General features: G+C 39.4%; 1 protein-coding gene across 1 annotated transcript in view; it reads right to left on the bottom strand.

The window, feature by feature from the left end:
- Window positions 1-14,320, bottom strand: part of NSMAF (neutral sphingomyelinase (N-SMase) activation associated factor) — a 76,644-nt gene that overhangs the window by 1,995 nt on the left and 60,329 nt on the right. The window contains 13 exon segments of the mRNA XM_011982192.1: window positions 399-508; window positions 646-748; window positions 1,216-1,366; window positions 2,388-2,471; window positions 3,732-3,855; window positions 4,289-4,356; window positions 5,146-5,213; window positions 8,743-8,801; window positions 10,090-10,189; window positions 11,605-11,768; window positions 12,078-12,120; window positions 13,438-13,690; window positions 13,787-13,838. Coding sequence (XP_011837582.1) covers window positions 399-508; window positions 646-748; window positions 1,216-1,366; window positions 2,388-2,471; window positions 3,732-3,855; window positions 4,289-4,356; window positions 5,146-5,213; window positions 8,743-8,801; window positions 10,090-10,189; window positions 11,605-11,768; window positions 12,078-12,120; window positions 13,438-13,690; window positions 13,787-13,838 — 1,379 coding nt within the window.

Genomic DNA, 14,320 nt, shown 5'->3' with positions numbered 1-14,320 from the left:
GCCCGTCTTGGCCTCCCAAAGTGCTGGGATTACAGGCTTGAGCCACCGCACCTGGCGGGTTTCTTTTTTTTTTTTTTCCTTTTTTTTTTTACTATTCTAAAAATTTAAGATCATACTATTATCTTTTAAAAAATTATAGCTTTACAGTGGTTTTTAATTCTCCATATGAAAGTTAAAGACTTCCTTTTTGGAGTCTGATGCCTGTTAACATAAATCTAAATCCTGAGTAACCTACGAGATGCAGATCACCTGGCCAATCAAGAGGCTCCAGGGACATGTTTATAGCACGGAAAACCATGGGTGTTTTTTGCCCAAGAATTGTGTTCCCTGATGGAAAAGGCAGGCTTGAGTTCATTATCTTGAGAAAAAAGATCAAGACAACCGCAGTAGCTGCTTACCTGTGTGGCCCTGTATTCTCTCACTGATTTTTGCTCCAAGAAGGTCCCAAACAAGCAGTTCACCAGACTGACTTCCAGATAAAACGGAATTTCCATCCCAGACAAAACACCTGCAAGAATGATTCAGAAATAGTCCTTTCTTCATCATGAAAGAAGGACTATATTAAACTGGCCATTGTAAGCCCAAATGAAGGGATCATGAACGTGTCTGTAAATGTCTTCGCCCCCGGTAACTCACAAACTATACCTCTGGGGCTCATCTGATGTCATGGAGGAGATGAGCATTCCTGTCTGCACATCAATGACATTAAGACAGCCATCTGCTCCTGTGCTGAGGACGTGGCGGCTATCTGCAACACAAGGTGAGACTCAGACATGAGTGACAGCTTCAGAATGTGGTTTAGATTATTCTGGATATTATTTCTGAGTCCAGTGGCCTAATCTCCACATTCATTTTCTTCAAAACCCTTGTATTTAAGCAATGACTATCCTCTCCTTGAAATGGTTCCAGCTCTTTCCAAGACGCAGGGATGAGATGACCCTTTATCTCAATGAGTTCATTGTTATCTTATAAATGAATTTCTCTAATGAGTTGAGGAATTAAAAATATCCAATTCTGCTTTTCTACCTGATGCAGATGCCACAAGTATACTGTACCCTGGCATAATGCAGTGTTAGCTATTGGCAAAACCTCTTTTACCAGCAGATAGTGTTTTTCTTTGTAAATTTTAATTGTTTATTTCAAAAGTAACAATATTGTTTATGTCAACATTCCAATTTACTTAGTATTATCTGTTTTAAAAAGGATAATATCTACCTGGGCTAAAAGCAGTGTCACATACAATCCCTGAATGGCATGGAATCTGGTGCATTAAGGTGGCCGTTGTGAGGTCCCAAATATTCACTGTGCCTTCTTTGGTGCCGGAAACTAACAGTGTGCTTGCAGGATTTAAACTGATTGTATCTACCTAAGGAAGAAAACACATTGATACATATTCCATTTAGATTTGTGGTCATTAGCTATGTTTCTCTAGTCTGATTCAAATATGTAGTCATCATGATATAAATTAAACTCTATTGTGCAGTGTGCTGATGTTGCTAATGCAGATATATTTCAGCATCATCCTACTGATTAATAACATTTAAAAAATGAAATTAAATTCTTTGTAAGCTAGTGAATACAAGAAAAAATGAAAATGAAGTATTGCTAGAGTAAATGTAATGCTGTTTTAAAATAGCTTAAAACTGACAGTCTCAGAAAGATAACTCTATGAATAATAAATTATAGTGAGGCACCAAACTGCCTGAAGCACAGCCAGTCCATGATTATTTGAGGGTTTCGTGGGAGTGGGGGAATCTCTCAAGGCTATGCTTGCGTATCATCATGAATTGCATACTAAATATTTCTCAAACTCAGCTAATCTGAAGACCATGGAAATTAGGCATCAGTTCACAACTTAGAGAAAAGGCAGTACTGTCAATTACAGCGTAAGATGCAGCAGTGTGACCTGGAGAAAACAGAGCAAGTGAGAACTGAGTGCCTGTTGGCAGAGTGCCAACAGGCTGCATGCACTTGACCACCGCAGACAGCTGGTCACTGTCCCCCACTGTTGGATGGGTGTCTCCTGGACAGATGGTCCCCTTCCACCGTCTGGATCAGAAAACATGAAGGATCATAGGCCCTATCTTGTTGCCCTAAAGAGTTTGAGGGTACCCAAATATTCAATGTCCTGCTCAGAAACTATTATTTTAGAATTCTAGTTGGATGGTAGCTAATTCTCAGGGAAATGTGCAAAGAAGTAAATTGGAGGAAAAAACAAAACCAAGTAGACTTGGAAACCTAAAAAGTCAACACCAAACTGAGATTTAGCCTATAATCTTCCATTAACCAAATAAAGCAAAACAACATCAACAAAACCAAAAACCTTCTTCCAGCCCAACCCCTAGACTTTCAAGGTCAGTTTTCTGCAGTTGGTTGCTGGTACTCACACTGACATCATGTTCCAGCTCAGCCAACAAGTCAAAGTGGTGTCTTTTGGTGCCTGGCATCTCCGCAGGAACACCAGACCACACCTAGGATGGAACATATTGCAGAAGGTATTTTCAAACATCTAACATAAAGTCATTTCTAGTGCATTCAAGAAAATCTCCTCTGCTCAATTTCCATTTAACAGACTTGCCAATAAAGTTAAGCTGCACAGTGCTCCAGCTCCTCCTCCCTATGCCTGCACTTTTCCCCACCAGCACGTGCTTGCTTACCGTCCCTTGTTTGTGCCTGTGTGTTTCTATCACCTGCACTAGCTGCTGTAATCATGTGACTTTAGTATGTGAACTAAGGAAATAGGAGTGTAGAAGTGTCACAGTGTTTTGAGAACACTATTAATGTTTCAAGAAGACCAAAAAGGATGTTACCCCCAAAATAACTAAAAATAGGGACAGGCAAATAAACTTATCTACAAGAATGGAAGAAAAATTTCTGAAAAACTCCTGGAGGAATTCTAACAATTTTAGGTTCTTGCTTTCTTTTACACCAACACAAAATAGAAACTGAAAATAATGAAAGCTGGCGTGGTTTATGTAAGATTCCAAAGAAAAAACCGAACACAGTCCTGCATCGAAAGAATGGTGAATGAATGTGAACTCAGATATTTTAAGTTTAAATAAAATGTGTCTTTTAATGATTCCCCACTTTAACTTGACATTGTCTAATTAACTATAATCCGTTCTGATCATGGCAGATGAAAGGGGCTGCTACTATACATTTCTTCTAACTCTGCTATTGAATGAATGCTAGACCATTCACCCCACAATGGAATATACAGTACAGAAATAATGATAAACTTCCTATTAAGAAGTGGCTATAATTCCCACCACTGCACTTTAGCCCCAGCCTCAGTAACAGCAAGACACTGTCTCTAAAAAAAAAATAAAGAAGTGTTTTTTTAAATAAAAAATAAAAAGAATGTACATATCACAAAGTATGTGCTATGTAAGGATATTGACTGTTACTGCCTATGTTTGAAATATATATATTATTATATAAAGAAAAATATATATGTAATATTTAACAGATATTGTATTTTAAATATAAATAATATATGTAAGTAAATACATAAATATAGATATAGTTTATATATACTTTTTAAACACAGGCAATAACATTCAATATCCTTACATATCACATGCTTTGTGAAAAAGAGTGAAGCGACTGAACACATTAACAACAGGTAGTTGAGTGGCTTATATCTGAATGTACAAACATTTTAAGCTACAAATTATATATATGCCATATAGCACACCAAGTTAAACAATTTTTTAAAATTATATATTAACCTTCACTGTAGAGTCCCACGATGCAGAATATAGCCTGTTGTCATGCCAACAGATCTTACTAACAGCATCATCATGTCCCATTAATGTGTCCTGGCGTCTTCCAAACGCTATGGAATAAAAATAGCTAAAAGATAATGAGAAGTATTAAAACAGTAGTCTGGCTTAATTTTAAGGCTCTTAAACACATATTAAGGAAACATTACGTTCTTTAACTCTATACTTACTAAGGCTCACTAGAATTACAAATTGCTTGTTCTCAAATTACTAAATCAAAATATTCAAAATTTGAATTTAAAATTAGAAATTTCCATGTCTGGCTCATTTGTGTTTTGACCTCAATTTAAAACTTAGAGAAAAACAGACTCCAATTGTAGAAGTTATTCAATTCAAGCAATCATATTCAAATCCAACCATACTGTCCTCATCTCTAATATTTGTTCCCTTTAGAAAACAGTGCTATATCCAGGCAGGGAAAGCTTCTGGCTTTTCACACCTCATGTCCACAGAGGCAGCTATTCTGCACGTGGAATCACAGAGTGGGGTGCACAGATACATACACATTATTATCCCATGAAGAAGTTATGACAGTGGCATCTCCTGGTAAAAGTAAACAAGACGATAAAGCCTGAAATACAAATGATTTGACATTAGCAATCTGTAACAACTAGTAAGTCTCAAACGCAGTAAAGCTATCTTATAAGTTCTCCCAAAAATTAATGCTCAAATTCTCTTTATGGTGGCTCTCCTCCTATTTACACAGATTTTCTCAACTGGCTAATTCCAGCTGTGGGGTTTTTTCCCAAACACAGGAAGGAATGTCCACATGTGTCAAGGGTATTTATGACCTAGGCTGATGACTCTGCAGGGTCCTGCCCCGGGCTGGAAGAAGCCCACTCACGCTCTGGAGTAAATCTCCAGTGGGGGGCGGGCTGGGGAAGATTCTCAAGAAAGAAAATACCCCCTCTGGACTACAGACTTGTGTGGGTAAGAAAACCTTCCAAAATTCTTCAGAGAATTTCCAGAACTTTTGCATGATTTACATTAAAAATAAAATGTGTTCTTTCAGAAGAATTGGTTTTGTCATATTAGATATTCTACCAACTCAGAGATGCATAAATTAAGTAGCACATAACATTTAGTCTGATAGCTAAAAAAAGGAAAGGTTTATTAGGTAGAATTCTACTGGGTAGCTCTCCAAGTATTTTAAGCTAAAAATGAAATCACAACAGTATGAGAAAATGGCGACCTGAAAAAAATTTTAAATTGAAATTAGAAGTAATCTAAGGTATTTGGTAGATTTACCACACAGGAATAAACTCAACTGTTTTGGGAGAAATAAAGTATCATTGTATGTGTGTGGATAAAACAAACTACTACACAGATTTCTATCATAATACTAGTAAGATGAACTCACCATATTTGAAAATGATATGCTTCTTTGCAGCATTTTCGATTCTTTAGAAAACATCTTCAAAGTGGAATCTAATTTAATAATGAGAAGTGGACAGATAAGAAAGATTTCCTAACCATTACAGATGCCAAAGAACAGCTGCTCTTCTTGTTCCTGGTGGCCAACAGTACACTTTATACTCCAAAGTATAATCTTACGGAAAACTGAATGTAAACAGAGCTAGATGACCTAAGGTCTTATCCAACATTAAGATTCTATGACCAGTAACCCCATGACAAAAACATCAATTTAAAATTCCAGAACTGGGCAAGGTGGCTCACACCTGTAATCCCAGCACTTTGGGAGGCCGAGGTGAGAGGATCACTTGAGGCCAGGAGTTCGAGACCAACCTGGCCAAAATGGCGAAACCCCACCTCTACTAAAAATACAAAAATTAGCCAGGCATGGTGGCACATGCCTGTAGTCCCAGCTACTTGGGAGGCTGAGGCAGGAGAACCGCTTGAACTCAGGAGGCAGAGGTTGCGGTGAGCCGAGATCGTGTCACTGCACTCCAACCTGGGTGACAGAGTGAGACTCTGTCTCAAAAAAAAAAAATAAAATAAAATAAAAAATAAAAAAATAAAATTCCAGCACAGACATGGTAGGTATACTGTTGATATTCCGGCATGATTCCAGGCAGAAATGTCATAGCTGGTACATGCAGAAAGTTACAGGAAGGAAAATAGCAATTTTAATAGTAACATTGAAATAGTAATTTTAATACTAAATAAGACAAAAAGATCTTGGCAATATGTTTTCTTAAAAAAAATTGCCCAATTACACTGTGATACCTTGCACTGAACATTAGTTATAGAAGGGAACCACTGACTTTCTAAATAATAACAAAGTAGAAATTAAAAATCCAAGCACTTAATTTTCTTGTTTTTGAGACAGAGTATCAATCTGTTGCCCAGGCTGGAGTGCATTGGTGTGATCTTGGCTCACTGCAACTTCTGTCTGCTAGATTCAAGCAATTCTTGTGCCTCAGCCTCCCAAGTAGCTGCGATTTTTGGAGTGCGCACCATGCCTGGTTAATTTGTGTATTTTTAGTAGAGACTGGGTTTCACAATGTTGGCCAGGTTGGTCTCGAACTCCTGGCTTCAAGTGATCCGCCCCCCTCAGCCTCCCAAAATGCTGGGATTACAGGTATGAGCAACTGCGCCCGGCCTCAAAACAACCTCTTAAACCAAGACTCACAAATTACAAGACCCTACTGCGCTTCGAACATCCTATATTTGAGATATGTAACAATCTATTTTCTAACTTACACAGCATGATGTCGGAATGATCTTTAAATAATTTCTTCTGCACAGAATAACTTACTAATTCAACCCAATTTTTGCAACCCCAACACACAGAATTCCTGACAATTTATAAACATGAGCCTCAATAAGACACTCTTCAGCATTAATTTGAAACCGAAAATGGAAGAATGAACACAGTATCACTTGAACTTTTCCCTGAGCGGTGTAATTAGATCTGATAGTCTTCCCAACCTTGCTTTTGATTAGGCAATTCTGAGCATTCACCACAAAATCTATTTAAGATGATTAATTTGGGGCATCCTATGTTATATAAAGATGTTTTTCTCTCCTTGATGTCTAGTGGTTAGGATTTGGTGCTCTCACTGCAGCAGCCTGGGTTCATTTCTTGGTCAGGGAACCAAAAAAATGGAAAAAGAAAATAATAAAAGAAAGAAAAGATGTTTTTCTTGAAATCAAGGTCCCCTGTACTAGAGGTGAGATCATGTTAAAGACTGCAGTAAAAGCTAAGCTCATAAGTGGCGGGTTGTGTGCATGCCCACATACCTAAACATACTGTATACTAGAAGAAGATATGTAACTTTGCGGTGACCATTAGGATACATATAAATTAGCAATATGAATTATGAAAATCTAAATATGAGAAGAAACAAACAGAAAAAAACAAAAGCTTTTGACTTTATTTTTAAACTCTTGGCCGGGCGCCTGTAATCCCAGCACGTTGGGAGGACAAGGCAGGCAGATTACCTGAGGTCAGGAGTTCAAGACCAACCTGGCCAACACGGTAAAACCCCATCTCTACAAATATACAAAAATTAGCCAGGCACGATGGTGGGTGCCTGTGATCCCAGCTACTCGGGAGGCTGAGGGGGGAGAATCGCTTGAACCCAGGAGGTGGAGGTTGCAGTGAGCCAAGATCGCGCCATTGCCCTCCAGCCTAGGCGACAGAGTGAGACTCTGTCTCAAAAAACAAAAACAAAAACAAAAACAAAATCAAAAACCTCTCTCTCCTTTATTGGGAAAATCCACAGAGAAGTGACCTAATGCTTAACAAGCCTCAGAGGTTTGAAGCCACAACGCTCATAAAATTCATGGTTCACAAGGTCATACAAGTATACTGAGCTGAAGGATTTAACAAACCATCCCAGACAAATCCTGCTAAGAACTCAGGTTTTGCTTAAAGATAAAGCATTTTGTCTGAGGCTATAATGTTGGCAAACTCCACAGGTAGAAATCCTGGCAAAACACAGATTGCTTCCTTCTATCAGAGAAGTGCCTCGGTGACCCTGGCGTGGCCCAGTTTGGGAACTGCACGGGAACTTCCATTTGGTCTACTGTGTAGAATCACTTCTGTGCTTTGTGGAAAATTTTTTTATATACAATCCAAGACAGTATTTGAAAAAGAACAGGATGAAATGCTACAGATCATGAACCATGATAACAGAATCTGAGAGTAGTAATTCTGATTTTCCTGGAAGTGTTTGGTTGGATAGCACCCTGTCTTAATGAATGAAAAATATAATTTCCTATGATAAAGACTAAAGAACGAGCAGCCTTATTTTTAAAAGTTACAAACTTTGTCAGAACGAGTTGTTTTCTCACGGAAGCAGGAATAAAGATACGACCCTTTCACCTCTGCATCTTCCAGAGTGCCAACACAGTGCTCTCAACATGATACGGTCAAGACATACTTTAATAAATAATACATAAGGCAGACTACCAGGGAGAGAACAATGGTGTATATAGTAAGGGATGCTTTCTGCTATATAGCTATAATAAGTCATATCAATGACACACTGCAAGGGTTTTTATAATTTTGATAATGTATAAGCATATTAAATAATATATTAATGTGATTTTGAGCTAAATCAAATATTCTGAAGAAATATACACTGAATGACAGAACTGAAAACCGTAACAGCAAATCTGCATCTCCGCGTGCTGACAGGCACACGCCGATTTCTGATGCAGCACTTGTGACTCACAGCCAACCCCAACAAGTGGACAGGGCACCCTCTTATGGCAGGCGGGAAGGACCTGACCCAGCAAGGGTGTGGAAAGGAGGCTGTTTCTGTCCTTTACCCTCAACTCTGGGAAACCTCATCAGCAACAGATAGATGTTTCATTATTATTTTTGGCAAATTACGATGAAACTCTATGCAATGTACCACAAAGGAACTGCTCTAAGTTTACGTGGAGGCAGCACATGCAAGTACAGTCCTTGACCGCGAGCTACATAATAAAGAACTCAGACATTCTAGGATTCTGGTGAAGTCGCCTTTCAGGGAGAAACACTGACCTTGGGATGTTGTGAACACTGAAGATCCATTGCGAGAGACTGTGATTCCAGTAACTGCTCTGCTCAAAAACAAAGTTTCACAAATTACTACTCATCATGTGTTAGGACACCCTCTTTGTTTCACGTCCTTGAGTTACTTTTACCAAGTTTCCTTAATGTTTTTCTTCACAGTATGCCTGCCGGATCTGTCCCAGCATAAGCCTGCCATTACCAAATCACCGCTTGGCAACTTCTTATGTTCTGGCAACACCTGTGGCTAGAAAACATCCCCACTCTTTGCTTCCCTGTGTTCCACATGCAATGCTTCACATATTCCTGACAATTTCTGGCAATTGGAAAACTCTTCTCCTTCTATTCCCTCTCGTTTGACCATCACCAAAGGGACAAATTCTTCTTCATAGTCACTTCATTTGCTCATTACTGAAGCTAATTTACTCAGTGACTATTCAATGATAAGAAAATTGGTTCCAGCCTGTCCTCTTAAAGGATCATTCAGTCTTCACTATCTTGGATTACAAGGTCCCTTCCTATGTGCCATTTAGAGAAGTTGAGAAAAGACAGCCATTGTCATCATGAATCAGCCAAAACTCCTTGTTTCTCTTCGGGAGGCTGGATTGTGACATGAAGCCATCCATCTAATGCAGAGCAGCACGCCCAGCTCCATCCATGACCAATATATCGGAGGGGCTGTCTACGGTCATGCAGCAAGGTGGGGCCTAGTCTCTGGACCTGGGTTTCCTCTCTGTAGCAGGATGAACAGGCTAGGTCAGTGATTCTCAAGCCTTTCTACCAGAGAACATGAAGGTCTTAATGACAGAGGGCAGAGAACACACATGTCATCTCTGGGTCCAACAGCAAGCCCAATTTCTTAGAAGTATAATTATTGTTATAATTATTGTTTTTAAAATTCATGTGAACTTTGCAATGTTCTCTCTCTGAGAGAGCTAATTATTTTTAAAAGGAAGCTTTTCACCTACATTATGTGTAAATTCAACACTTGTGGGGTATATATCACACTTCTCCCATCACAGATGCAAGGAGCTGTGTACCCCAATTTGAGAGGCACAAAACTGGCTGCTCTCTGCAGACCACACCTTGTACTGTGAAGTGACAGACTGCAGAAATGACAGCATGGTAGCCACCACAAATCATTTCGTGCCAAACTTTCCTACTACATCCACCTCAGGTGGAGATCGCTATAGACATTTGGGGGAGATTTTTCAAAATCAAGACAACATTGAAAGGGAATGTTCCCTCTGACTCAGCTTAAAACAGTTTAAGCCCATGCCAAGACCCTAACTTTCGCCAGGACCATCAGCTGCTGAGAAGAAGCAGAGATATTCTTACTCTTTGTGGATTTTATAGTGCTCGTGTAACTGCAGTTTGGTGATGTTATTCCAGGCCAGCGTTTTGCTTTCTTCGGTCAGGTCTTCAAAAGACTCTTCACCTGGAGAGACTACATTACATTTTCGCTAAGTCAACTAAGTTACCAACAGACAACAGCATCAGATTCACAACATTTTCTATTAAAATCAAACAACTAGGAAACGAAACACCCTGTCCCAATATGACTGCTTTGAAATGTACCTGTTAGATGGTTCCATGTTAGTCAAGGAAAGAAACTGTATAAAGAACGATAAAAAGTATCCTTGAATAACACTATTGTCTTTTTATACTTTTATCAATGTTTGCAAAGCTTTCACTTGGCCTCTAACTTATGAATTTGGGGAAATACAAGACTGAGTCATCATTTCCTTGTCAACATTCTTTCAAAAACCTGACAGTTGCCTAAGAATGCTACAGTTTTGTTTTGGTTTGGGGTGGGGAAAGCAGAGATGAAATCAATTACTGCAAGAGCTTCTGGCAGGAGTAATCCTTTTACTTCTGCTTTAAGAAGGGCTGAAACAATTACCCTCTTAAAACTATCACATGACAGTGGTTATGGCCTGGTGACTAAGCAGAGCGCAGTTTGAAACAACATCACAAGATAATCCTGTGATCTTTATTATTTAACCCTCTAGAGTATTCTCTCTTAAAGAAGCTACCCCTGGGTCATGTAACTCCAGGAAGCTATTTCTCCATGCTTGAGAGAATGCTCAGCTCTGTATGCCTAAAATGTCTGGATGTGCTTGGAACAGACAGGAGGATTGGAGATAAAAAGTGATTTTGCTCCCAAGGTTCCACAGTGTCAACCTGCTTCTGGAAGCCTGTAGGTTTGAAGTTGTCTTATGTAAAATCTAAAACCTGGGTAACTGGAGAAAGGTGAGCATTCTTTCCTACCTTTCCAAATATTAGATGTGAGAACTGGGTCAAGTTCAATTTAGTGCCTAGCACATGCCCATTACAGAACAGACACATTGTAAAGGTTTGTCAGTGTTAAATAAGTGAAATCCAATGAAGAAGAGACAACACTTTGAATTCAAGATCTGTATGTGGGTATAGAAGAGCATAATTAGGGCCAGAGAAAGTCTTTTCTGGAAGACAGCAGGGCTGACAGTGACTGGGAAGGCAGACTGGACAGCCAGGACTGTAAGAATGAAAAGGTGAATAGTTAAGGATCAAACACCAGCTTCAAAACCACAGAAGAGAAAGAGAACCACATAAAAACATACACGGCCAAGTTTCACTCATATTCAATTGCCAGAAAATAAAAGCGATTTGATTTCCCTTACAGTCTATAGCTGAAAACAAACAACATCAGCAAAAACAGGTGATTTGTTTTCAAGAGAACTGCAATAAGGCAGGAGAACACAATCATCTCTAAGTAGCACAACAGTATATGTCTTGTGTCCTCTTCAGAAACATCTTCCTCACAGAAGAGCAACAAAAGGTGCTCACGTTGATTCTCTTTACAAAATTTACCTGGGGAATCTGCCATAGAAGCATTATAACTGGAGGTCTGGGACAAACTTTTAAACTTTGGGGTGATCCTTCGAGGATGTGGTGTCACAAATAGTTGTTTTGGTGTTTGCCCAAATTCCAAGATTTGCGTAAGCATGGCTACCTTCTCATCAGGATCCTGGATGCTTTGGGACAGAACACAAAGAATGTAGTGAACCACTAGGTTTGAGTCCCTTGAAAGCACGCATTTCAAATAGTACTGATCAATAGGAGGGATCAACCCTCAAATAATGACAGCAACTATGTGCCAGGGTTGCCTAAACCTCATTACAGACATTCAGAGTATTTTCTGATGCTCAATAACACAACAGTGAAAGCAAGATAGAATGCATTTTACAATTTCCATACCTCAACATTCAAATAAATATATTAATAATTTAGATAAAGACATATCTTATAACTCAAGTAGAAACTCCTTATTGACATACAAGTACCTGTTCAAGTCTACACCTCCTTCATAGGTCAGGGGATGAAATACTGAAAAAGACATACAAAACACTATTGAAAGATGTGCTATTTCAATGTAATATACACCGTTTAGAACTTAAACAATGCAACAACTTAAAACTCATGTTCAAAGAAGTTGCTATTCACTTTGCAAAACAGACTAATATCCAACTGCAGTAAATACCAACTTGAATATTATCTTCAGATGAACAAAAATCTAGTTGTCAAGTAGGGGACCTGTCATCTCAGTCAGCATTATTTTCTCCTGAGAAGATGACTTATAGAATTAATAAGACTGAATTTCCATGTAAAAAATTAGGTCTGAATTTCCAACTACAGCTCCTTGTTATGAACATGGGAGACATGGATTATATGTTAGTTCATTTAAAAAAAGAAAACACACACGAGAAACGTGGAAGAAGACAAGCATTGAAACTGAAGAGAAGGTACACTGCTGCTGTTTTCTTTCTGTTAAATTAAAAAACAACTCTGGCAGCTACTTAGGAGGCTGAGGCAGGAGGACTGCTTGAACCCAGGAGCCAGAGGTTGCAGTGAGCCAAGACTGCGCCACTGCACTCCAGCCTGGGTGAGAGAGCAAGACTCTGTCTCAAAAAAATTAAAAAAAAGAAAAAAAAGAGAAAAAGGAAACTTTGGGTCTTCCATAGGAATTGAGGCCACTGTTCTATCTTACTGTAATAGAGTTTTAATTGAAATTATTGAATGGGATGGAGAGTAAATGCTAAAATTAGAAGACTTTATAAAAAGACCTCTTGGGGACAGGATAAGGTTGGTGATATTTGGGCAAAAGTCCTCCCTCCTCATCAGTTACTCAATATCTAATCCAGGGGCTGGGTGCAGTGGCTCGCGCCTGTAATCCCAGCACTTTGGGAGGCCAAGGTGGGCGGATCATCTGAGGTCAGGAGTTCGAGACCAACCTGGCCAACATGGTGAAACCTCGTCTCGACTAAAAAAAAAGTACAAAAAAATTAGCTGGTCATGGCGGCACGTGCCTGTAATCCCAGCTACTTGGGAGGCTGAGGCAGGAGAATCGCTTGAACCAGGGAGTCGGAGGTTGCAGTGAGCCAAGATTGTGTCACTGCACTCTAGCCTGGTGACAGAGCAAGACTCCATCTCAAAAAGAAAACAAACCAAAAAAAACATCTGATCCAGGGTCACGGAGCCAGTGGATACTGTGCTCTAACAGAACATGCTTCCACTGAAGAAATAAGACTAATTGCTTTGGCCTCATTTTTTTTTTTGGTATTGTTTGCTTTCATTTTCCAATGAAAATGAATAATGCTAAATATTCACCCAATGCTAAATAAAATGTCAATGAATATTACATACCATTATGGGCCCCAACTGCACCACTCCCTTTTTGTTTGTAGCCAAATATTAGATCAATCCACTCGTGAAGGTGTTCAGACACATAATTGCTTTCCAATGCATCTTTGCTCTTCTGGAGAAAGTCCTCGGGACTGGAGGCCCAAGGGGGAAGCTCCACATCGTCAACCATCTGTCCTCCTTGTCTCTTTCCCAAATCCAACTTCAGGCTATTGACTAGAAAGCTCACATCATCACCATAGAATTCTGGAATTAACTAAAAGTTTCAGGGGGAAAAAAAAAAGAACAAACATGTTGTAAAGCAGTTAGAAACCCCAAGTCCAGTTACTCATCAGCTTTATTAACTGCTTACCTCTTTAAAATCCGTTGCACCATCCAGACAGTTTTTCCAAGTTTCTGCAATACTACATATAAAAAAAAAAATTCACCTATTTTCAACTATGCAAATAGCAATAGCAGTATTTCCTATGCCCCTGGGGGTTGTTCTACACTTTACTTGTATTAACTTCTGTTTGTCAATCACACATAGTTCTAACCATCCCTCTGAGTGTCCCACTTTAACAGAAGGGAACACTGGGGCGCACAGAGTTTTATGTAACTTCTCTAGGGTCACACAGCAGGAGTGGGCATGGAGTCCGAGTCCACACCATTAGTATACACATTGCCTCATCCAAGGGCCAAATGGAGGAGGGTGCCTACACACTGAAAGATTAGCACCACTGGTCGGGCGCAGTGGCTCACACCTGTTATCTCAGTACTTTGGGAGGCCAAGGTGGGTGGATCACGAGGTCAGGAAATCAAGACCATCCTGGCCAACATGGTGAAACCTCAACTCTACTAAAAATACAAAAATTAGCTGGGCATGGTGGCATGCGCCTGTAGTCCC

This window comes from Mandrillus leucophaeus, unplaced genomic scaffold (genome assembly GCF_000951045.1).
Source record: "Mandrillus leucophaeus isolate KB7577 unplaced genomic scaffold, Mleu.le_1.0 Scaffold236, whole genome shotgun sequence".
Taxonomy (NCBI): domain Eukaryota; kingdom Metazoa; phylum Chordata; class Mammalia; order Primates; family Cercopithecidae; genus Mandrillus; species Mandrillus leucophaeus.
Note: the sequence above shows the minus strand (reverse complement) of the source record. Positions and strands in the feature narration are given on the sequence as shown.